Below are 25513 nucleotides of genomic sequence, written 5' to 3'. Positions count from 1 at the left end.
CCACCCCCGCCCTCCCCTCAGCCCCTCCTGGACTCGGAAGAAAGAAGGGAAGGGGGGAGGGAGGGGGAGAGCCAGGGAGGGGAGGGGGAGGGAAAGAGAATGAGGGAGGCAGGGAAGGAAGGAAGGAGGTAAAGAGGGAGGGAGGAAGCAAGGAAAGAAGGAAGAAGGAAGAGAGGAAGGAAAGAAGGAAGGCAGGAGGGAGGGAAGTGTTCTGACCCAGTCTTCTCATGAAACAAGAAAGCTCTTACTCAGGAGTAGAACAACCCCCCTTTGAAAACATTTGATACATTTGAAGATACATTTGAAAAGAATCATGAGGTAAAAATCACTTAATGATTGTCACAGGGTACAAATAAGCAATCAGGACACAGAATAGAATAGAATAGAATACTTTTATTGGCCAAGTGTGATTGGACACACAAGGAATTTGTCTTTGGTGCAGAGGCTCTCAGTATACATAAAAGAAAAAATATTTGTAAAGAATCCTGAGGTAAAAACACTTAATGATTGTCAGAGTACAAATAAGCAATCAGGAAAAAAATAGAATAGAATAAATTAGAATTAGAATTCTTTATTGACCAAGTGTGTTTGGACACACAAGGAATTTGTCTTTGGTGCATATGCTCTCAGTGTACATTTTAAAAAAGATACATTTGTCAAGAATCCTGAGGTAAAAACCACTTAATGATTGTCAGAGGTTTCAAATAAGCCATCAGGAAACCATATTAATAAAAATCTTAAGGGTACAAGCAACAAGTTACAGTCATGAAGTCATAAGTGGGAGGAGATGGGTGATAGGAATAATGAGAAAACTCATAGTAATAGTAGGGCAGACTTAATAAATAGTTTGACAGTGTTAAGGAAATTATTTGTTTAGCAGAGTGATGACATTCAGTTGCCTTGGTGCACAGTGCTCTATAGCCTCATTTTGAGGGTAGGAGTTGAAACAATTATGTTCTTGGTCTAGAGCAGGGGCGTCAAACTCAATTCCATTGTATGACTGTGGTTGACTTCAGGGGGGCTGGCAGGCGTGGCTGACAGGGTGGGTGTGGCCAACTGGGTGGGCGTGGCCAGTTCTCCAAACTGCTGGGTAGAAGCTATGTGGGCTGGCTCCATTTTCTAGGATGGCCTCACGGGGCGCATCATACCACATCGGGCCCTCAGGCCTTGTGTTTGATACCCTTGGTACAGAGAGAGAAGAGCAATGGGGCGAGCATTCAGACCTGGGGTAATTCTACAGGTATCGGATGTGATTTCGGCTTTCGTGTGATTTTTGAGTGTGGCTTTTCCATGTCATTTTTTCCGGCCTTCACTTCTAAAAAATTACAGGGTCAAATTTAAAGTGGAAATATTTAGCTGGTCAGTCCCAGCAACCTGTCGCTGAATTCCCAGAGCTTCTTGGCCAGCTGGTCATCACAGGCCAGTAGACTGGGCACCTTCGGCTGGCAGTCCGCGAAATACCGCCCGCTCAGCCTCTCGATGCCCTCCTCGGTGGCGCAGTAGATGGAGGTCTGGGCACCAGCTTCGCAACTTCGGATGAACAGCTTGGAGAACCAAATCAACCCCTGTGACCACCAGGGGAAAAAGCGAGCAATTTCGGTTTTAACAACTCCTGAAATCAAAGACAGAGAGGACAGGCTGGAGGTGGAGCAGGGCGAGGGGGGGCGGGGGGGATCTCCAATGAACCAGTTGCACAAAACATCATGAAGGATGAAAGGAGCGGAAAAGGCAGAAGAGGAGGAAGAGATTGGGGAAAACCTCGTCCCTGCTTTAAGCAGAGGGTTTGTTTGTTTGTTTAATTTGATTTCTATGCCGCCCAATCGTGAAGGACTCAGGCCGGCTTATGTTCTGCCGGGCTCTATGGTATGACTCTCCTGAAAATTCAAGGGTACAAATTTCAGACACACACACACTTGAAAGTTCAAAAACAATGTTCTTTATCACAAAAATTCAAAAGAAACAAAGCAGCCTTTTTGTATTGCAAAGAGCACTTGTCCCAAAACAACCTGGTAGTCTGTACAATCCCCTTAATCAGTCCTAGCAGCTGTGAAGAAACGTCACAGCTCTCCTTCTTCCACGAAGTGAGAGCCCCACACTTTGTTCTGCTTTGGTTTCAAAGTTGTGAAAAATCAACAAAGACAGCAAGGCATGGTCCTGAAAAAACTACGATCAGATAATCTTCCACAACGGCCAAGCCAGCACGCTGCTATTTATATCAGCAGCTCTAATTGCTGGAGCCCCACCCAAAGACAGGTGGCCTCTCTTATCTCCTGTAATATTTCTTAAATTGGTCTCTTCGATGCATAATTCTGCGCATGCGTGGGTCTAACACTTACTCAACCAAATCAACCGAAGATTGATTGACTGACTGACTGACTGACTGACTGACTGACTGACTGACTGACTGACTGACTGACTGACTGACTGACTTACTTACTTACTTACTTACTTACTTACTTACTTACTTACTTACTTACTTACTTACTTACTTACTTATTAGATTTGTATGCCGGCCCTCTCCGTAGACTCGGGGCGGCTCACAACAACAATAAAACAATTCAAGACAAATCTAATAATTTAAAAACATTTTTAAAAACCCGTTATTAAAGCAGACATACACACAAAGATAATGGAGATTGGCTTCCTGGGCAGTGTGCCAAGCCCTCCTCTTCCAAGTCACCCCCACCTTCTTTTTCGTCCGAGGAAACTGCACTACCTGACTCTGTCGGCAATAAAACAGGCCTATGACATGTTAATGTTTTCCCTGCATCCACCTCCACATTCCTTGGGGCAGAAGCTGGGCCAGAGCCAACCACAACAGCTTATAATATAAATACAAATACAAATAAAAAGAAGTCAAATGTACAGTCTAAACCTATCAAAGCCTAATTAAAAGCCATGCTTAAATTATCCAGAGAGCAAGCATGCATACCATTCATTGTCATGGCCATGATAGATAACTGTCGGCAAAGCCAAGTCTTCGTGGCCTTACAGAAGGCCAGTAGGTTGGGAGCTGTATGGACACTGGGGGGGGGGGAGTTGATTCCATAGAGCCGGGGCAGCAACATAGAAGGCCCTCCTCCATGGTCCTGACAACCTGCATTACTTAGTGGACGGGACCTGGAGGAGACCAGCTCTGTGTGGTCTCTTATTTGTCGCTGGGAGGTATGCGGGTTGGACTAGAAGACCTCCAAGAGCCCTTCCCTCCCTAGGATTCTAGTATTCTGGACCCAAGAAGGTGGGAGACATCTCCCTCCCCAGCTGAGCTCTGCAGACGGGGTGGAGGAAGCCTCAGTAGGAGAGAAATACCTGGTGGAGCCCCAGATAGGCCTGTGGGGGGGGGCTCCATCTGGGGGGTCTTGCAGCCGGACTTCCACTCACCTGGATGAACCGCGTAGCAGGTGATGTTGGTTCCTTCCAGCTGCTTGGCCAATTCTCTGACGTGGAGAATGTTGGCTAGTTTGCTGTTGGAGTACGATTGTCCAGCACTCTTGATCTGTTTGTGCATGTTCCGAAAGTCGATCCTTCCATGGGTGTGCGCACTCGAGGACACATTTACGACCCGGCTCGGGGTGCAGCGCTTCAGCCGGTCCAGGAGCAGGTGGGTCAGCAGGAAGTGGCCCAAATGGTTGACTTGGAAGCCCTGGTCGTAGCCATCAGTGGTTTCGGCACCCTGAAAGACCCCTGCCATAAAAGTAAGTTCTTCCTTTATGATGCGTCACTTTGTGCTCATTCCAAGTTGCAACAGACACCAAAAAAGTATTATCACCAGTAGTGGGTTGCTACGATAGAGGATGGCCCAGTGGTACTGAATGATGTGCAGTGCACACAGCTTCATTTCCCTTGTGTGCGCACGTCCCAGTGTATGTTTACTGTTAGTACAGGGTACATGTATGTTAGGGATTGCCATTATAAACTGCATATAAACCAACTGTGTGTTGGTTATGACCTATAAAGCCCTTCATGGCACCGGACCAGAATATCTCCAAGACCGCCTTCTGCCACACGAATCCCAGCGACCGATTAGGTCCCACAGAGTCGGCCTTCTCCGGGTCCCGTCGACTAAACAATGTCAGTTGGCGGGCCCCAGGGGAAGAGCCTTCTCTGGGGCGGCCCCGATTCTCTGGAACCAGCTCCCCCCAGAGATTAGAACTGCCCCTACCCTCCTTGCCTTTTGTAAACTCCTCAAAACCCACCTTTGTCGTCAGGCATGGGGGAACTGAGATATCTCCCCCAGGCCTATACAATTTATGTATGGTATGTTTGTATGTATGTCTGCTTAATAATGGGGTTTTTAAAAAAAATATTTTAAATTGTAAATTATTAGATTTGTCATGAACTGTTTTTATTGTATTGTGAGCCGCCCCAAGTCTACAGAGAGGGGCGGCATACAAATCTAATTAATAATAATAATAATAATAATAATAATAATAATAATAATAATATTGTAAACTGTACCAAACTTGTACTTAAAGGATTAATGTGCACTCAAAGAGTTAACATTTACTTGAAGAGTAAATGTTCAAGGCTATGTCGTCATTGAAGCTATAAAAGCTCCTGATTGTGCCCAGTTACTTGTTACTTTTACTTTTGCCTGAGACAGGGGAGTCCTGTCTAAGCTCTGTGCTTGTAGAAGCTGCGTGCTTTATCTGTATTGTATAAGCTTCCTGCTTTATCTATATTATATTGTAGCTTTGTGCTTGTTATCTATATTCTGTTTTGCTCTGTATTTGCTTTGTGCTTATTCTGGATGAACCGCGTAGCAGGTGACAGACTTAGTTAAATAAGTATTATTTACATATAAACAAAATATAGTTTATATGTAAATAATACTTATTTAACTAAGTCTGTTTCTTGGCTTTATCACACATCCACGCTCTGTTAAAATTCTCTGCTTGGTATTGTCAAAGGTTTCATAGCATAGCTAACCGAGACAAGCCAACATTTACTTCATGCACATGCGCAGAAGCAAAATCCCACAGGATGCACCATGTGTGAGATTTTTGTGATTTTTTGCTTTTGCGCATATGTAGAAGCAAAACAATTGCCGAAATCGCATGCACGCGTGCATACCTCGCAAGATTTCAGCGCATTTTTCCTTCCTGCGCATGCACAGTAGCAAAAATACACTGGAACAAGCATAAACGCATGCAAGAGAATTGAAGCTGCACACACAGCGCAAAGGTAGTGGTGGTAATGTCAATCTGCCCCTGGTTATCACCCAGTTCCCGTTGGGCAACATGGCCACATTTTAGGCACTTGGCAACTGGCCTTAACTTAGCAATGTGTCCTGCAGTCATGTGACTGCAATTTACAACATTTTGTAAGGACCCCCGGTAGCGAACGAACGGATCGTTTAATTCCCACTGAAACAAAGATCTTGAAATCCTGCTTGATAATCACCATGCCTTACAACCATAATGGGCAGGCTCCATCTTGGTCATAAGTTGAGGACTAATTGTAATGCTTGGTCTAGTCTAGTGGTTAAGGCAACAGCTACCAAGTCATTTTGGTTTAGTGGTTAAGCAGGAGGCTATGAGTTCAAATCCTGCCTTAGGCCTGAAAGCTGACTGGGTGCCTTTGGGCTGATCACCAGGAGACGGTGGGTTCCAGCTCCACCTTAAGCACAAAAATGCTTAAGGTGTTTGCCCAGGTTCGCCTGGTGCACCAGTTGCGGCCCTATTTGGACCAGGACTCATTGCTCACAGTCACTCATGCCCTCATCACCTCGAGGCTCGACTACTGTAACGCTCTCTACATGGGGCTACCTTTGAAAAGTGTTCGGAAACTTCAGATCGTGCAGAATGCAGCTGCGAGAGCAATCATGGGCTTCCCTAAATATGCCCATGTTACCCCAACACTCCACACGCTGCATTGGTTGCCGATCAGTTTCCGGACACAATTCAAAGTGTTGGTCATCACCTATAAAGCCCTTCATGGCACCGGACCAGGGTATCTACGAGACCGCCTTCTGCTGCACGAATCCCAGCGACCGATTAGGTCCCACAGAGTCGGCCTTCTTCGGGTCCCGTCGACAAAACAATGTCGTCTGGCAGGACCAGGGGAAGAGCCTTCTCCGTGGTGGCTCCAACCCTCTGGAACCAGCTCCCCCCTGAGATTAGGATTGCCCCTGCCCTCCTTGCCTTTCGTAAACTCCTTAAAACCCACCTCTGTTGTCAGGCATGGGGGAACTGAAACATCTCCCCCTTGCCCATGTTGTTTTGCTGTTTGATTGATTGTGTGCTTGTTTTTTATATATAATGGGATTGTTTTATGAATTTCTTAACTTAAAATTGTAATTGGATTGATGGGCATTGGATTTGTCACTATGTACTGGGGTTTTTTGCTATTGTTGTGAGCCGCCCTGAGTTTGCGGAGAGGGGCGGCATATAAATCCAATAAATCTAATCTAATCTAATCTCCATCTTGGTCATAAGTTGAGGACTAATTGTAACGCTTGGTCTAGTCTAGTGGTTAAGGCAACAGCTACCAAGTCATTTTGGTTTAGTGGTTAGCTGCAGGAGGCTATGAGTTCAAATCCTGCCTTAGGCCTGAAAGCTGGCTGGGTGCCTTTGGGCCGATCACCAGGAGACGGTGAGTTCCAGCTCCACCTTAAGCACAAAAATCCAGTTAATTTGGGCCAGTCTCTCTTACTCTCACTCAGCCCAACCCACCTCACATGGTTGTTGTTACGATAAAAATAGGAAAAGGTAGTTGCACTAGACCTGTTTGCCTCCAGTCACTCGTAATAATATTAATAATGGCAGTAGGCAGAAAACGAACAGCCACAACTAGGAGAGAGAGGCTTCGTGAGTTATGACCAAATCCCCGAAGGGAGAGAAATGACGGAGATGGACACAATATCCCCACTCCCTCGCCCTGAGATCCTGGGGGGGGGGATCTGCTCTGCCCCCACCTGCGTTGTTGATGAGGATGTCCAGACGGGGCTCCGATTCTAAGAAGTTCTGCGCAAAAGCTCGCACGGAGTTCAGGCTGGACAGATCCAGGATCATCAGGATCACCTCCAAGTTCCCACTTTCCTGGAAAAGGAGCGGAAGGAATCCTGTTCCTGAGTTGCTGGCTATCTTGCCTCCTATGCATATAGATATTAAACATATTCATTTATATAAAACTACAACTTTGTGCCAGTGTCTCTGGTTTCATTTGGACAGTTGTTGTACTGACCAGAGCCAACAAATCCATTTCCAGGAATGCGGCTGCCCCGAAAAACATGGAGCCCTCAGAACAGAACCAGGACAGGACAGGACAGAATTTAAGGCAAAGCTCTTTAAATGGGGAACGGCCAAGAGTCCACCATGGGACTGGGCTGCATCAGAACTGTTGGGACCCTGAATTGAGCAGCTTAAACATTAAAATGTACATTGGTTGATGATTGGTTGGAGGTTGCTGGCTCCTGCATGAGGCAATCTAAGCTATGATTGGTTGCTGTGGGTGTAAAGGGGGAGTTTCCCTTTTTCCCCGCCTTTTTCTTCTGTGGGCTCTGAATGCTCTTTGATTTACCTCATGATGCCCTTGTGTTCCTGACTATCTTGTGTTCTTTCTTTCTGGATGATGAGAAAAACTGAGGTAAATTCAAATGTGCATGTTTGTGAGTATGTATACACACACACACATGCACACACACGTACTCAAGGATGGGGGGTGGGGAGGAAAAGCAATGGGGTAGTGAAAAAAGAACTTTGCCCCAGAGAACTCAATTTGTCCCAAAATATGTTGAAAGAAAATGCAGGGTGTCTTATTTGGACAGCCTCTGCGTTCTTTCCGAAAGCGTTTAAAACCCCCAAAGCCGCCGATTCTGCTACAAACAAAAGTGTCCAGGAAAAGTATCAGGAGACAAGATCTGGAATTCATTCTATGTAATCTGAGTTTCTGCCTCCCCCTCCTTTCCGCATGGTCAGACGTGGGCAAGGGGTGGCCCACGGGCCGCATCTGGCCCGCCCGCTATTTGTGACTGGACCGCGGAGGTCAGGGTCCTGATGAATCATGAGAAAAGCAGGAACTAGAGGAGTCCCGGCAGACGTGGTGAGCACTTTCATCCTCACACTGAAGCGGACCCCGACCTCCTACCGAGAGTGGCTAAGCACGGAAACCACGCAAACACTCCAGCGCAGTGACTGTGGTGCACTGTGTTGCTTTAAAGTAAACAATTAGGGGTCTGTAGAGTGGGTCTGGGAGTTTAGGTCAGGCCGGGGTCTGGATCTTTACAGTATTGGGTAGAACGTAGTTAATTATATTAGTCCGACCCTCTAAAAGTTAATTATATTAGTCCGGCCTTCCTAAAAGACAGGAAGCAGCAGGTAAAGCTAGGAAAAATCACATCAGATACTGTATATGTATATATGCAGAAGAATGGAGGAACCGCACGGCAAGCGCTCACCCGTCTGATGTCGTGCATGGCTGATTCTCCTCTCGCTTGGTCGCGGCATGCCACAATGACACGGGCGCCTCTCCGGGCCAGATCCACCGCTGTGGCCTTCCCGATCCCTGTATTTCCACCTAGGAAAGGGCAGAGAAAGGATTCACCGAGATCGCCCAGCCTTTGAGGGGGATCCAGAAGCCGGGCCTGCATTTGTGTGCATCGGGTTTTGTGCCATTACAAAGTGAAGCATCTGTTTGGCAGAGTTTCTCAACCTTGGAAACTTTAAGATGGTTGGAGTTCAACTCACAGACATCTTAAAATTGCACACGTTGAAAAAGCCTGGCTGAGGGCATGATTTGTTTCAGAGCAGTCTTATATCAACAAATAATCGCTTAAAATTATTCAGGTGCATCAGTAGTGACTGTTTGAAGGTACAGCAGCACTGAAAAATATTTCCACAGGATTCCAATATTTCAAACATATTCATGGCCACTGATTTTGAGGTTTTACCAGGGTCGGGTTTCCAACTTGCCTCACTGCTGGTTCATGCCTTGTCAGTGCATGGGTGCTTCGCGCACGCGTGCATGTGCAGTACAACCCCCCCTCAATTCAAACCCCCCCCAACAACGCCAAAAACAAAATGGTGTTAATAATAATAAAAAATTCAAACATGAAAGAAATTTCAAAGAATGGGCTGCAATGCTTCTGTCAGACCAGACGATGGCGCAGGTCCTCCAGCCTTGTCTCTGAAGGATGCCAATTTATTAACACAAGTTACAAAACAATTTGAAGGCCAATTATGAAGGCTTGGATGACAAACAAACTACTGTAATCCTCTTTTCTCAGTCTGATCCTGGGACAAATAGAGATACAGCTGGCTGAAGCGTAGACATCAGAGAGTTATTGTTAATGGCGAGTATTCTGAGCAGAGTCAGGTTACAAGCGGTGTGCCACAAGGATCTGTTCTGGGTCCTATTCTTTTTAATATATTTGTGAGTGACATAGGGGAAGGTTTGGTAGGGAAGGTTTGCCTATTTGCCGATGACTCTAAAGTGTGCAATAGGGTTGATATTCCTGGAGGCGTCTGTAATATGGTAAATGATTTAGCTTTACTAGATAAATGGTCTAAGCAATGGAAACTGCAGTTTAATGTTTCCAAATGTAAAATAATGCACTTGGGGAAAAGGAATCCTCAATCTGAGTATTGTATTGGCAGTTCAGTGTTGGCAAATACTTCAAAAGAAAAGGATTTAGGGGTAGTGATTTCTGACAGTCTCAAAATGGGTGAACAGTGCAGTCAGGCGGTAGGGAAAGCAAGTAGGATGCTTGGCTGCATAGCTAGAGGTATAACAAGCAGGAAGAGGGAGATTATGATCCCACTATATAGAATGCTGGTGAGACCACATTTGGAATACTGTGTTCAGTTCTGGAGACCTCACCTACAAAAAGATATTGACAAAATTGAACGGGTCCAAAGACGGGCTACAAGAATGGTGGAAGGTCTTAAGCATAAAACGTATCAGGAAAGACTTCATGAACTCAATCTGTAGAGTCTGGAGGACAGAAGGAAAAGGGGGGACATGATCGAAACATTTAAATATATATATTTTTTTTTGTATAAGTTTTATTAGTTTTTTCAAAATTATACAAACTGAAATATTAGGAAACTTTGCAGACATTATTTCTCATATTACAGATCATAGTTATATAAGAAACATAAAATAAGTCAAAGGAAAAAACATAAATAAAAGTTTCCCCCCATAACAGTTACACTAATCTCTTTCCCTCCTTCTCGCCCTACCCCCCCAACCACCCCCCCCTCCTCGAACTTCCCAGAGTGAAATCAGATTATCAATTCCGTTAATATCAAGATCATACATACTTAACTTCTATATTATCTATTATCCTCCCCAACTCTACTACATTCACACCCAAATCCATTTAGGCTCTTTATACTAATAAGAATCCTAAACTATTCATAAGCTATTTGAAATTTTTTAGAATGATATTTAATTTGAATATAATCAATCCATTTTTTCCAGTCCAATATGTATTTCTCATTCGAGTGATCCTTCATATAGGCCGATATCTTCGCCATCTCTGCTAGATTCACGACCTTTATTGTCCATTCTTGAATTGTGGGCAACTCTTCCTTCTTCCAATATTGGGCAATCAAGAGTCTCGCTGCTGTTATTAGATTCAATATCAATTTAGTCTCTATACTTGTACAGTCTGTGGTAATACCTAATAAAAACAACTGTGGTATAAACTTCAATTTTTTCTTAAGAACATTTTGCATAATCCACCATATTTTTATCCAAAATGCTTTTACTTTTACGCATGACCACCACACATGAAAATAAGTAGCGTCCATACAATCACAACGCCAGCATTTAGGCTGTATATCAGTATACATACTAGCCAACTTCTTAGGATCCAAGTGCCATCTATAAAGCATTTTATAAAAGTTTTCTCTCAAATTTTGAGCTTGTGTGAATTTAACATTTCTTACCCAAATTACTTCCCATGTATCTAATGTAATCGTTTCCTCAAAATTCTGTGACCATTTTATCATACAATCCTTAATTAATTCTGTTTCAGAGTCTTTTTCTATAAGTATATTATATATTCTTTTTATATGCATTGGACCTTGGTCCTTAATTTGTTTTATTAATTGTCCTTCCCGTTGTTCCATACCAAGTCTTTGATCCTTTTGCCATCTATCCTTCAACTGAGCATATTGAAACCATGTTTGCACTAATCCTTCTTCTTTTAAATCATTCAAAGATTTTAGTTGTAATATTCCATCAGTTAATTCCAATAATTCCTTATATGTTACCACATCTTGCCTTTGTTCTATACTACTATTCTCTATTGCGTGTCTGGGCGCCACCCACATTTAAATATATTAAAGGGTTAAATAAGGTCCAGGAGGGAAGTGTTTTTAATAGGAAAGTGAACACAAGAACAAGGGGACACAATCTGAAGTTAGTTGGGGGAAAGATCAAAAGCAACATGAGAAAATATTATTTTACTGAAAGAGTAGTAGATGCTTGGAACAAACTTCCAGCAGATGTGGTAGATAAATCCACAGTAACTGAATTTAAACATGCCTGGGATAAACATCTATCCATTGTAAGATAAAATACAGAAAATAGTATAAGGGCAGACTAGATGGACCAGGAGGTCTTTTTCTGCCGTCAGACTTCTATGTTTCTATGTTTCTATGTTTACTTAGCAGGGCATAAAAAAGCCAAAATCCTTTTAAAAAGACACAGGAAACTATAGATCAATCCGCCTAACATCAATACCTGGGAAAATACTGGGGGTGGGGGGGGGAGGAATTAAAAATTAAAGCTGATCTCCCATCATCTAGAAATAAACCAAGTAATAACCAACAGCCAACACAGATTTATTAAGAGCAAGCCATCCCAAACCAACACTCATTTGTCAACACTGTGACCAAATTAGCAGACCAGCAAAATGCAGAGGACATAATATACCTGGACTTCAGCAAAGCATTTGACAAAGTAGACCACACCCTACTTCTTCATAAGCTAGAAAAAAGCTCTATAGACAGCTATAAAACCAGATAGATTTTTTTTTTGTATAGTGGTGATCAGAACTGGATACAATATTGTGGTTTTCCTAAGGCTTTGTAAAGCAGTATTAGAACTTCACATAATCTGAATAATCAAATTATCACAGATAACCCCCATTCAGTTAAGGACCTCAGAGTACTAATTACAAAAGACCTAAGTGCCAAAGCTCACAGCAACAGCATCGCCAAGAAGGCTTCAAGAGTAGTTAATCTAATCCTACGTATCTTCTGCTCTGGAAATCTCACATTACTTACCAGAGCTTACAAAACTTTTGCCAGACCCATCCTCAAATACAGCTCATCTGTTTGGAACCTATATCGCATCTCAGACATTAACACCCCCTTCGAAATGTCCAGAGATACTTCACCAGAAGAGCCCTGAATACCTCCACTCGAAACAGAAGACCCTACAAGACTAGACTTTCCATTCTTGGCCTAGAAAGCTTAGAACTACGTCGCCTAAAACACGATCGAAGTATTGCCCACAAGATCATATGCTGTAATGCAGTGATTTTCAACCTTTTTTGAGCCGCGGCACATTTTTTACATTTACGAAACCCTGGGGCACATTGAGTGGGGCGGGGGGGGGGGGGAGGCTAAAAAAAGTTTCTCCCTTCGTCTTTCTCTCTCTCCATCCATCTTTCATTCTCTTCCTTCCTCTCTTTTTTGCTCTCTTTCTCTCCCTCTTTACCTCCCTCTATGTCTTTTTCTCTCTCTCCCTCCCTCTCTTTCTTTCTTTCTCTTTCTTTCTTTCTCTCTCTTTCTTTCTCTCTCTCTTGTTCTTTCTCTTGTTCTCTTTCTCTCTCTTGCTTTCTTTCTCTCTTATTCTCTTTCTCACTCTTTCTCTCTCTCTCTTGCTTTCTTTCTCTTTTTCTCTCTCTCTTGCTTTCCTTCTCTCTCTGAGCTTCGCGGCACACCTGACCATGTCTCGCGGCACACTGGTTGAAAAACACTGCTGTAATGTCCTGCCTGTCAATGACTACTTCAGCTTCAACCACAAAAACACAAGAGCACACAACAGATTCAAGCTCAATATTAACTGCTCCAAACTTGACTGTAAAAAATAAGACTTTAGTAATAGACTCTGTAGTATCATCCCCCAACCCCCAACACTTTACCCTTAGACTGTCCACGGTTGACCTCTCCAGATTCCTAAGAGGTCACTAAGGGGCGTGGATAAGTTGAAATTTCCCTTCCCTCTGGGTTATATAATTTATACATGGTATGTTTGTATGTATGAGTGGTTCTTAAATTGGGGTTTTTTAGATTGTTTTTTAGTATTAGATTTGTTTACATTGTCTTTTTATATTGTTGTTAGCTGCCCCGAGTCTTCAGAGAGGGGCGGCATACAAATCTAATAAATAATAATAATAAGTGCACCAGGGTGCCTTCCATCCCCTGTCCTATTGTCTCTCCTATATCCCCTATATCTTCTCTTCTATCCCTATATCTTTCTTCTATTCTCTCTTTGATTATTTTATCCTATACTCTCTCTTCTATTCTTTCTCTAATTCTATTTCCTCGAAGGTCTCCTCTATTACCTTCACGGTGTATGATTGCGTATTGAACAAAATAAATAAATAAATAAATAAATAAATAAATAAATAAATAAATAAATAAATAAATAAATAAATAAATAAATAACTCTGTTAATGGAACCTAGGAATGCATTGGCTTTTTTGGCGGCTGCTGCGCAGTGTTGGGTCATATTTAATGGATTGTTCACTAGGGCTCTAAGATCCCTCTTGCAGTTACGGGCATTAAGCCAAGTCAACAGGAATGATCCAGGAAATGGAGCCCCTCCCTTATGAAACCAGGTTGCAACGCCTTGGTCTCTTCAGCCTTGAAAGACGGCATTGATTGATTGATTGATTTATTATTATTATTATTATTATTATTGTTATTATTTATTAGATTGATTGATTGATTGATTTGATTTGATTTTTATGCCGCCCTTCTCCTTAGACTCAGGGTGGCTTACAACAAGTTAGCAATAGCACTTTTTAACAGAGCCAGGCTCTTGCCCCCACAATCCGGGCCCTCATTTGACCCACCTCGGAAGGATGGAAGGCTGAGTCAACCTGGAGCCAGGGGTGAGATTTGAACCGCTGACCTGCAGATCTACAGTCAGCTTCAATGGCCTGCAGTACAGCACTCTACCTGCTGAGCCACCCCGGCTCTTTAAGAGGTGATTTGATCGAAGGGTATAAAATCCTGCATGGGACAGAAAAGGTGGATAGAGAAAAATTCTTGTCCCTCTCACACAATACTAGGAGGAGGGGGCCCTCCCTAAAGCTCACAGGTGAGAAAGTGAGGACAAATCAAGGGAAATATTTCTTCATCCAGAGGGTCCTTGGTTGATGGGATTCCCTTCCAGAAGAAGTCGTGACAGCTGTCAGCCTGGAGAGCTTCAAGGCAGGATGAGACAGATTCATGGATGCCAAGTTTATCATAGGTGGTTATTGAAATGGATGTCCATGTACCGCTTCTATGATGGTTGAGGCAGGCAGGGTTCCCTTGGGTCCCATTTGTTGGGGGTCAAGGGAAAGGGGGGCCACTGTGTGGCACAGAATGCTGGACTCGATGGGCTTTGGCCTGATTCAACAAGGCTCCCCTTAAGTTCTTATGTACAGGTTTCTCTAATCTACACCTATTCTCGTGAAGGTGAACCTATGGCGCACATGTCGCAGGTGGCATGCAGAGCCCTTTCTACAGGCATGCCAGCCGTCACCCCAGCCCAGTTCCATATGGGTGCATGTCTCCTGCCAGCCAGGTGGTCTTTGGGTCTCTACCATGCATGTACGAGCAGTGGGGCACATGCAGGGGATGCGTGCATATGTGGTGTGGCGGGCTGCATTCGCGGTGGGGGGGGCGTTCCCATTGCATTTTGGAGGTTTGAAGTTGCCAATTGCTTGACCATTTGGCTACATGGTCAAGGTCCTTTTGAAGGGTAGCAGCGTTGTCAGTGGGATTGAATAGTTTAACATCCTCAGCAAAGAGAACACAGTTGCTTATAATATGATCACAAATATGGTTTATGTATGTTCTGTCGGGCTCTCTGGTAGACTCCTCCCAAAAATTAACAGGTACAAATTTCAGACACACACATGTTTGAAAATTCAAAACAATGTTCTTTATAATGAAAATTCACTTAAACCAAGCCCTCTTTTGGGATAGCCAAGAGCACTGGTCTCCAAACAAACTGGTAATTTGTACAAGTCCCTTATCAGTTCTGAGATACTTAGCTTGCAGCTGTGAGGCAATTCACAGTCCTTCTTCTTTCACAAAGTGAAACACACTTTGCTCTGGTTTAGTTTCAAAGTGGGGAAAAATCAGCACACAAAAAGTCAGTAAAGCAGTCATGAAACACAAGGATCAGATAATCCTCCACAATGGCCAAACCCACAGGCTGCTCTTTATAGCAGCCTCACTAATGACCACAGCCCCACCCAACCACAGGTGGCCTCATTTTCTTTGATAATAATCTCTCAGTTGTTGTTGCCTATGCATCGCTCTCCGCATGCGTGGCTGTATCATAAACTCTTGTTCTGAATCCAAGGAGGAGCTAGATAATTTATCTCCTTCTGAGCTGTCTGCCACACTCTCCTCCTCCCTGTCACTCATGTCTTCTTGGTCAGAGGAGCCTTCATCAGCAGATTCCACCAGGGGCAAAACAGGCCTGCAGCATGTGGATGTCTCCCCCACATCCACAGTCCTTGGGGCAGGAGCTGGGCCAGAGCTAACCACAACAATGTAGAGCATTGTTTCCCAACCTTGGCAACTTGAAGATATCTGGACTTCAACTCCCAGAATTCCCCAGCCAGAAACCCTGATGTAGAGTATGAAGAGTGTTGGCCGTAGAACACTACCTTGAGGGACACCCAGGAACAGGAGCAGGATCTGATATTGACTTTTGCAAAGCCTTTGACTCAGTTGTCCACGACAAACTTCTTCTGAAACTCAAATCCTATGGCATCTCTGGACTACTACACAATTGGTTAACAGCATTCCTATCTAACAGACAACAAGTGGTCAAAATTCAACATGAATATAAGGAGTAACTTCCTGACGGTCAGAGCGATCAACCAATGGGACAACCTACCAGCGGACATTGTGAACTCCAACACTCTGGACATTTTTAAGAGAAGATTGAACTGCCAATTAACTGGTGTACTATAGGGTTCCTGCTTGGGCAGGGGGTGGAACTCGATGGCCTTCATGGTCCCTTTCAACTGTAACAATAAGTAAGTAAGTAAGCAAGCAAGCAAGCAAGCAAGCAAGCAAACAAACAAACAAACAAACAAACAAACAAACAAACAAATAAGAAGTGCCACTTCTCTTCCTGCTCCTGTTAACAGTGCTGTCCCTTAAGGCAGTGTTTTAGGACCTACACTATTCATACTATACATAAACGATCTTTGTGATTGCATCACTAGCAATTGTGTTCTCTTTGCAGATGATATCAAACTATTTAATACTACTGACAATGCTGCTACCCTTCAAAAAGACCTTGACCACGTAGCAGAATGGTTTAAAACCTGGCAACTTCAAATCTCCACCACTAAATGCTCTGTCTTACACATTGGTAAAAAGAATCAGAATATTAAATATAAACTTGGAGGAATTGAACTTATTGATAACCCTCAATCTGTCAAACACCTTACAGTACTCATATCCAATGACCTAAGTCCTAGAGCCCACTGCAACAACATTGCCAAAAAGACTTTAAGAGTTGTTAACCTAATCCTTCGCAGCTTCTTCTCTGGTAATTTTGAACTGCTAACAAGAGCTTACAAAACATTTGTCAGACCCATCCTAGAATACAGCTCGCCTGTATGGAACCCACATTGCATATCGGACATCAACACAATTGAGAGAGTCCAGAAATATTTCACAAGAAGAATCCAACCTGTTAACGACTACTTCACCTTCAACCGCCACAACACATGAGCACGAAATCGATTTAAACTCAATGTCAACCGCTCCAAACTTGACTGCAAAATACGACTTCAGCAACAGAGTGATCAACGCCTGGAATTCACTACCCGATTCTGTGGTTTCTACTCCTAACCATAGTTCCCTCTAAGCTGAGCAGTGAGCAATCGCTCACTTAAAAATCATCATCAACTCAGAGTTTTCCAAACCTGCCCAGAAGCCGAGAGGGAAAGAGGGAGAGGGAAGGAGAGAGAGAGGAAGAGAGAGAAACAGAAAAAAGAGAGGAAGGAAAAGAGAAAGAAAAAGAATGGGAGTAAGGAAGAGAGAAAGAAAATCAAAATCTACTTTGAAACTAGCTCAACTATTTAAGTGGCATTTTGATATTGATAGAGTTGCCCTATTATGAGCTCACTGTTATAGACACACAGTACAGTATTTTATTTTGAAATTCTCTAAGGCAAAACAGGGTGGGTTTTTTATTTGTTTGTTTGTTTGTTTGTTTGTTTATTTATTTATTTCTTTATTATTTCTGTGCCGCCCAGTCCCGAAGGGACTGCCGCTCAGACACTATACTTTTCCACCCACCCACCCAAAAAATTAGAGGGAACACTGCTCCTAACCCCAAAACCTTTAACCTTAGACTATCTACAATTGACCCCTCCCCCTTCCTAAGAGGTCTGTAAGGGGTGTGCATAAGTGCACCATTGTGCCTACCGTCCCTGTCGTATTGTCTTCTTTCGTTACTTTTTATCACTACTTATCTAATGTTTTACTTGTGCAAATTATCACCCTATAATTGTTTGACAAAATAAATAAATAAATTAAATAAATAAAATATGGCACTTCCTCTTTTGACCATTTATTTATTTATTCATTTATTCATTCATTCATTCATTCATTTATTATTTGGACTTCTAGGCTGCTGTTCTCCATAGACTCAGGGTGGATTAGACTTTACTCAGACTCTACTCAAAAAGAGGATAAATCAGCACCTAAAAACCAATAACTTATTGTGATGTGCCGGTGTCTGGAGGCTGTTGGGGTCTGGATGGGTGTCAACAGACTCAAACTCAACCCTGATAAGACGGAGTGGCTGTGGGTCTTGCCTCCCAAGGACAATGCCATCTGTCCATCCATCACCCTGGGGGGGGGAATTATTGACCCCCTTGGAGAGGGTCCACAACTTGGGCGTCCTCCTCGATCCACATCTCACATTAGAGAACCATCTTTCAGCTGTGACGAGGGGGGCGTTTGCCCAGGTTCGCCTGGTGCACCAGTTGCGGCCCTATCTGGACTGGGACTCACTGCTCACAGTCACTCATGCCCTCATCACCTCGAGGTTCGACTACTGTAATGCTCTCTACATGGGGCTACCCTTGAAAAGTGTTCGGAAACTTCAGATCGTGCAGAATGCAGCTGCGAGAGTAGTCATGGGCTTCCCTAGGTATGCCCATGTTTCACCATCACTCCGCAGTCTGCATTGGTTGCCGATCAATTTCCTGTCACAATTCAAAGTGTTGGTTATGACCTTTAAAGCCCTTCATGGCACCGGACCAGAATATCTCCGAGACCGCCTCCTGCCGCACGAATCCCAGCGACTGATTAGGTCCCACAGAGTTGGCCTTCTCCAGGTCCCGTCAACTAAACAATGTCGGTTGGCGGGCCCCAGGGGAAGAGCCTTCTCTGTGGCGGCCCCGACTGTCTGGAACCAGCTCCCCCCAGAGATTAGAACTGCCCCTACTCTCCTTGCCTTTTGTAAGCTCCTTAAAACCCACCTTTGTCGTCAGGCATGGGGGAACTGAAACATCTCCCCCGGGCATATACAATTTATGCATGATATGTTTGGATGTATGTTTGCTTAGTAATGGGTTTTTAAAAATATTTTAAATTCTAATTATTAGATTTGTCATGAACTGTTTTATTGTGTTGTGTTTTTGCAATGTAAGAGTTGCAGATTACAGGATATTTTTTCCCCTGAAACCAAATTGCTTGTTGGAGAGTAGGTGATTAATTGGAGAGTAGGTGATTATCGTCCCTTTCATGTTGACCCAAATGGATCCTAGGAGGTTTTCAACCTTGGCTTTGTGCACCTCTGTGGAGAAGAACTGACCTCTAACATATGGTTCAACTCCACCTCCTCTTTTGTTAGTTGTGTTTTCTTTGAATAGTTTGCATTTTTCCATCACTATGTTCCAGTCATGAGTTTCATCCCACCAAATTTCTGTAATTGCAACTATTTCATACTTGCCCTCTTACATGAGTATTTCAAGCTCACCCTGTTTGCTTCCTTAGCTTTGACTGTAAGAGCCTAGGGGCCTTTGTGGCTGACCCGTGACTATGCTGCCTCTGGCTCCTACTTTGCACCAGTGTTCCCTCTAATTTTTTTTGGGGGGGGGGGGGCGGAAAAGTATAGTGTCTGAGCGGCAGTCCCTTTGGGACTGGACGGCACAGAAATAATAAATAAATAAATAAAAACAAAACAAAACAAAACAAAACAAAAACAAACAAACAAATAAAAACCCCACCCTGTTTTGCCTCAGTGTCTATAACAGTGAGCTCATAATAGGGCAACTCTATCAATATCAAAATGCCACTTAAATAGTTGAGCTAGTTTCAAACTAGATTTTGATTTTCTTTCTCTCTTCCTTACTCCCATTCTTTTTCTTTCTCTTTTCCTTCCTCTCTTTTTTCTATCTGTTTCTCTCTCTTCCCCTCTCTCTCCTTCCCTCTCACTCTTTCCCTATGAACTATGCTTTGCACCTGAGTTTTCCTTCTTATTTTATTTATTTACTTATTTATTTAAATTTATAAGGAGCCCCTCTCCTGACGGAATCCCTCTGTCATTCATCCCATCAAATTTGAACTCAATCTGTATAGTCTGGAGGACAGAAGGGAAAGGGGGGACATGATCGAAATATTTAAATACGTTAAAGGGTTAAATAAGGTTCAGGGGGGAAGTGTTTTTAATAGGAAAGTGAACACAAGAACAAGGGGGCACAATCTGAAGTTAGTTGGGGGAAAGATCAAAAGCAACATGAGAAAATATTATTTTACTGAAAGAGTAGTAGATCCTTGGAACAAACTTCCAGCAGAAGTGGTTGGTAAATCCACAGCAACTGAATTGAAACATGCCTGAGAGAAACATAGATCCATCCTAAGATAAAATACAAAAAATAGTATAAGGGCAGACTAGATGGACAATGAGGTCTTTTTCTGCAGTCAATCTTCTATGTTTCTATCATTCATACTACTGGCCAAAGCAGAGTACAGTGGTACCTCTACCTAAGAACACCTCTACTTAAGAACTTTTCTAGATAAGAACCGGGTGTCCAAGAGTGTTTTTGCCTCTTCTTAAGAACCATTTTCTACTTAAGAACCCGAGCCAGGAAAAATTTCCCAGGAAACTTGAGAGCAGCACGAAGGCCCGGCCAGTTTCCTGCCATTCCCCCTGGGTTTCTCTCTCTGGCGCAGTCTATGGGAGGCAGCCTCGCGCCGGGTGTATGGGATGCGCATACTCCTCCTCGCCGCCTCAGAGTCCCTCTTTTTTTTTAAGCCTTAAAGTTTTGGATTTTTTTCATTCCCCTCCCCTCCCCTTCTTCCTTCGGCAGCGACTGTCCTCCTCCTCCTCTTCTTCCTCTTCCTCCTCCTCCCACCCGAATCCTGAGCTTTTATTTCTTTCCGAATGGGTTTGCACGCATTATTTGCTTTTACATTGATTCCCAGGGGAAAAATTGCTTCTTCTTACAACCTTTCTACTTAAGAACCTGGTCATGGAATGAATTAAGTTCTTAAGTAGAGGGGCCACTGTATTATCGCTCAATGGCTCCAGGCCTGCTGGTCAAGCCGTGCTTTTAAAGCCTTGCAGAAGGCCAGGGGAGTGGGGGGCAGTGCGAATCTTTGAGGGGTGTGTGGATTCCAGAGGACTGGAGCTACCAAAGAGAAGGCCCTTCCCTGTGGGCCTGCCAGCCAGCACTGCTTGGCTGATGGGACCAGGGGAAGGCCAACTCTATTTGGACTGGGAGTCACTGCTCACAGTCACTCATGCCCTCATCACCTCGAGGCTCGACTACTGTAACGCTCTCTACATGGGGCGACCTTTGAAGAGTGTTCGGAAACTTCAGATCGTGCAGAATGCAGCTGCGAGAGCAATCATGGGCTTCCCCAAATATGCCCATGTTACACCAACACTCCGCAGTCTGCATTGGTTGCCGATCAGTTTCTGGTCACAATTCAAAGTGTTGGTTATGACCTATAAAGCCCTTCATGGCACCGGACCAGATTATCTCAGGGACCGCCTTCTGCTGCACGAGTCCCAGTGACCAGTTAGGTCCCATAGAGTGGCGGGACCCAGGGGAAGATCCTTCTCTGTGGTGACCCTGGCCCTCTGGAACCAACTCCCGCCAGAGATTAGAATTGCCCCCACCCTCCTTGCCTTTCGTAAGCTACTTAAAAACTCTTTCCCCCTAGGCCTTTACAATTTTATGCATGGTATGTCTGTATGTATGTATGTTTAGTTTTACAATAGGGTTTTTTAACTGTTTATATTGGATTGTCATATGCTGTTTACTACTGTTGTTAGCCGCCCTGAGTCTGCGGAGAGGGGCGGCATACAAATCCAATCCAATCAAAATCAAATCAAACTCTGTGGGAACTGGGAGGCAGAAGACAGTCCTGTAAGTCAGTGTTTCCCAACCTTGGCAACTTGAAGATATCTGGACTTCAACTCCCCGAATTCCCCAGCCAGCATTCACTGGCTGGGGAATTCTGGGACTTGAAGTCCAAATATCTTCACGTTGCCAAGGTTGGGAAACACTGCTGTAAGCAATATGATCCTAAGCCGTGTAGGACTTTATAGGTAATAACCAACACTTTAAATTGTGTGCAGAGACCGATTGGAAGCTGGTGCAGGTCACGGAGTGATGAAGCTACAGTATATGGGTATATCTGGGTAATCCCATAACAGCTCACAGGGCTGCATTCTGGACTACAGTGATGTGTTCCAAGACCCCCTGCGAAAGTTGAATTTCTGCGAAGTAGAGTTGCGGAAGTAAATACACCATTTCTGGCTATGAACAATATCACAAGCCTTCCCTTAACACTTTAAACCCTTAAATTACCATTTCCCATTCCCTTAACAACCATTTAGATTATTACTCACCATAATTACTGGTACTCACCATTGAATAAGACATATTTATAAACATAATTATTTATTAACAATAATTATTTATTTTGTTATTTATTAGCAAAAACTATTAACATAATTAATGATCTTCTTCAAGATTGGCCGAGATTTCGGCCAATCAGCAATGGCGGACGAAAGTTCGGCGATGACGTATGACATCATTGGGCGGGAAAAACCGTGGCATAGAGAAAAACTTGCGAAGTATTTATTTTTTAATTAATATTTTTTGAAAAACCGGGGTATAGACTTTTCGGGAAGGTCGGACCCGCGAAAGTCGAGAGAACACTGTAATTGAAGTCTCCGAACGCTTTTCAGAGGTAGCCCCATGTAGAGAGCATTGCAGTAGTCGAACCCCAAGGTGATGAGGGCATGAGTGACTGTGAGCAGTGAGTCCCGGTCCAGATAGGGCCGCAACTGGTGCACCAGGCGGACCTGGGCAAACGCCCCCCTCACCACAGCTGAGAGGTGGTGTTCTAAGCTCAGCTGTGGATCGAGGAGGACACCCAAGTTGTGGACTCTCTCTGAGGGGGTCAAGCCCTGCCCTCCAGAGTAATGGATGGACAGATGGAACAACAGATAGGAATAACAGTACCAAAGACCCAATATCTGAGGGGCTGACCCAAAGAAGGGGGGGGGTATCAGCCTATTCTCTAAAAGCACCTGAAGGTGGGACAAGAAGCAGGTGATGGAAAGTAATTGAAGAGAGAAGCAACCTGGATTTATGGAGAAACCTCCTGACAGTGAAGAGACTATTAGCCAACGGAACAGCTTGCCACCAGAGGTTGTGGGTGCCTCATCCCTAGAGGCTTTTAAAGAAGAGACTGGGCAGCCATTTGATTTTATTATCATATTTTTACTGCTTTTTAAAATTGCTGTTGTATTTATGATTGTTGTTAGCCGCTCTGAGTCCATTTTGGACTGAATGGCATATAAACAAACAAACAACCCAACTTATGATTGGTTTCAAAATTGGGGTTTTTTAAATTAACTTAAATATTAGATTTGTTTACATTGTATTATTATTGCTGTGAGCCGCCCCGAGTCTGCGGAGAGGGGCGGCATAAAAATCTGATTAATAAATAAATAAAATACTTGTCTGGAAGGCTGAGAGTGTCCAATTTGTGGGCTTGTGGGCTTCAATCCCCCGACTTGCCCATGGCTGGCTGGTTGGATTCCCAAGATTGCTACAGGATCTGCTGCTGGAGCCGGAGGGTTCGACTAAATGACCTCCAGGGTCCCTTCCAACCCCTCTTCGTCCATCTGAGGCTCCCGCTGGCCGGTCTAAGCGCGGGTCTCCGGCAGCCCCGCGCAGCCCTTTCCTCACTGCTTATCCGCGCCCACCCACCCGCTTTCTTCCCGGCCGGGGGGACGGCTGGTATCTGCGGAGCCTCCCGGGTCGGTCGGTTGGTTTATTCCCAAAGGGGATTTTTTTGGGGGGGAGGGGGAAGCTGGACTTTCCGAGCTGCGTCTAAAGTGACCTTTGCAAGATCAACCACGACCTGGATGCGGGAGAATCTCCCCGGACTCGCCTGGTTTGTGGTTGACTTTCCACTCGCCTCTCGCTTGGACGCTCGCGCGGCGCTTTTCCTCCGCAATTTGATCCTGCCCGGAGCCATTACGGGGAAGGAGGGAGGGAGAGAAGGAGGGAAAGAAAGAAAAGAAAGAAATAAAGAAAATGGGAGGGAGAGAAAGAAAGAGATAAAAGAAAGAGGGAGAGAAGAAGGAAGGAATGAAGGAAAAGAGGAGAGAGAGAGAAAAGGAGAGAAAAAGAAAGAAATGAGAAAATGATGGAGGAAGAAAATGAGAGATGGAAAAGAGGGAAACAGAAAGAGAGAGAAAGGAAGGAAGGAAGGTTGACTCAGCCAAACTGACCTGTGATGAGCACCGTCTTGCCCCGCAGGCTGACCGTGTTCCGGCACCAGGTGGCCGCCACGACGTTGTAGTAAATGAGCGCGTAGAGCCCGAGCAGCAACGCCGCGCCCGCCACCAGTGCCCCCGCCGCCTCCATGGCTGGATCTCCGCTGGCCCCGCATCCCACCCCGCTTCCCTTTTGAACCGGACGACCCCCGCCAAGCTCCGGCCCGCCTCCCATCCCGCCTCCGCTCGGGAGAGCCCAGCCCCGGCCCCTCCACCTCTCCCTTCCACTGGCCCTCCTCTTGCCTGACCATGCCTGGAAGGAAGGAAAGAAGGAACAATGCCTCGAGGCTCCACTACCGTAACTCATCACCTCGAGGCTCGACTACTGTAACGCTCTCTACATGGGGCTACCTTTGAAGAGTGTTGGGAAACTTCAGATTGTGCAGAATGCAGCTGCGAGAGCAATTATGGGCGTCTCTAAGTATGCCCATATTACTCCAACACTCCACAGTCTGCATTGGTTGCCGATCAGTTTCCGGTCACAATTCAAAGTGTTGGTCATCACCTATAAAGCCCTTCATGGCACCGGACCAGAATACCTCCGGGACCGCCTTCTGCTGCATGAATCCCAGCGACCAGTTAGGTCCCACAGAGTGGATCTTCTCCGGGTCCCATCAACTAAACAATGTCGCCTGGCGGGACCCAGGGGAAGAGCCTTCTCTGTGGCGGCCCCGGCCCTCTGGAACCAACTCCCCCCAGAGATTAGAACTGCCCCCACCCTCCTTGCCTTTCATAAACAACTTAAAACCCACCTCTGCCGCCAGGCATGGGGGAATTGAGATCCCTTCCCCCCTAGGCCTTTACAATTTTATGCATGGTATGTCTGTATGTATGTTTGGTTTTTATAATAATGGGTTTTTAATCGTTTTTAGTATTGGATTATTATTGTACGCTGTTTTATGATTGCTGTTAGCTGCCCCGAGTCTTCGGAGAGGGGCGGCATATAAATCCAATAAATAAATAAATAAATAAATAAAATAAACAAGAGGGAGGGAAGGAAGGAACAAGGTGGAAAGAAAGGAAGGGAAATTGGAGGGAGGGAAGAAGAAAGGAGGGAAGGAAGAAGGAACAATGCAACAAGAGGGAAGGAGGGAGGGAAGGAAAAATGGAGGGGGGGGTAAGAATGAAGAAAGGAACAAGAGGGAGAGAAGGAAGGGAAGAAAAATAGAGAGAGGGAGGGAGGGAGGAAGATGAGAAAGAGACAAAGAAGAAAATGAATGAATGAATGAAGGAAGGAAGGAATGAAGGAAGGAAGGAAGGAAGGAAAAGGGAATGTGACGATGGGTGGGTGGCTGGAGGGAGGGAGGCTCCTTAGAGGGAGATCTATGGAGCATTTTTATGCTAGGGAGAAGAACATAAGAACCCAAGAACAGCCCGGCTGAATCGGGCCAAAGCCCATCGAGTCCAGCATTCTGTGTCCCACAGTGGCCCACCAATTGTCCATGGGGATCTTGAGCAGAAAGAGAAGGCAAGACCCTCCCTTTCCCCGGACCCC

The 25513-nt window shown here is 44.6% G+C and overlaps 1 protein-coding gene across 1 annotated transcript; it reads right to left on the bottom strand.

Annotated features, from left to right (window-relative positions):
- Positions 1-452: 452 nt before the first annotated feature.
- On the bottom strand, positions 453-24109 carry LOC139162494 (dehydrogenase/reductase SDR family member 13-like). Its single transcript, XM_070742903.1, has 5 exons — positions 23974-24109; positions 8399-8517; positions 6917-7040; positions 3382-3684; positions 453-1612 (listed from the first exon to the last, which is right to left on the bottom strand). Exons 1-5 carry the CDS (start codon positions 24107-24109, stop codon positions 1353-1355), a joined length of 942 nt encoding a protein of 313 aa, XP_070599004.1. The 3' UTR covers positions 453-1352.
- Positions 24110-25513: the final 1404 nt, after the last annotated feature.

Source organism: Erythrolamprus reginae, chromosome 1 (assembly GCF_031021105.1).
Source record: "Erythrolamprus reginae isolate rEryReg1 chromosome 1, rEryReg1.hap1, whole genome shotgun sequence".
Classification (NCBI taxonomy): Eukaryota; Metazoa; Chordata; class Lepidosauria; order Squamata; family Dipsadidae; genus Erythrolamprus; species Erythrolamprus reginae.
This window is presented reverse-complemented; position numbering and strand designations above follow the sequence as displayed.

Excerpts from the sequence above, each read along its gene's own strand:
- LOC139162494 (XM_070742903.1), bottom strand. The coding sequence starts at position 24,109 with ATGGAGGCGGCGGGGGCACTGGTGGCGGGCGCGGCGTTGCTGCTCGGG. Across the intron at positions 8,518-23,973 it reads CAAGACGGTGCTCATCACAG|GTGGAAATACAGGGATCGGG; the intron begins GTCAGTTTGGCT and ends GCCCTTTCCTAG. Across the intron at positions 7,041-8,398 it reads CCATGCACGACATCAGACGG|GAAAGTGGGAACTTGGAGGT; the intron begins GTGAGCGCTTGC and ends CTCCTTTTCCAG.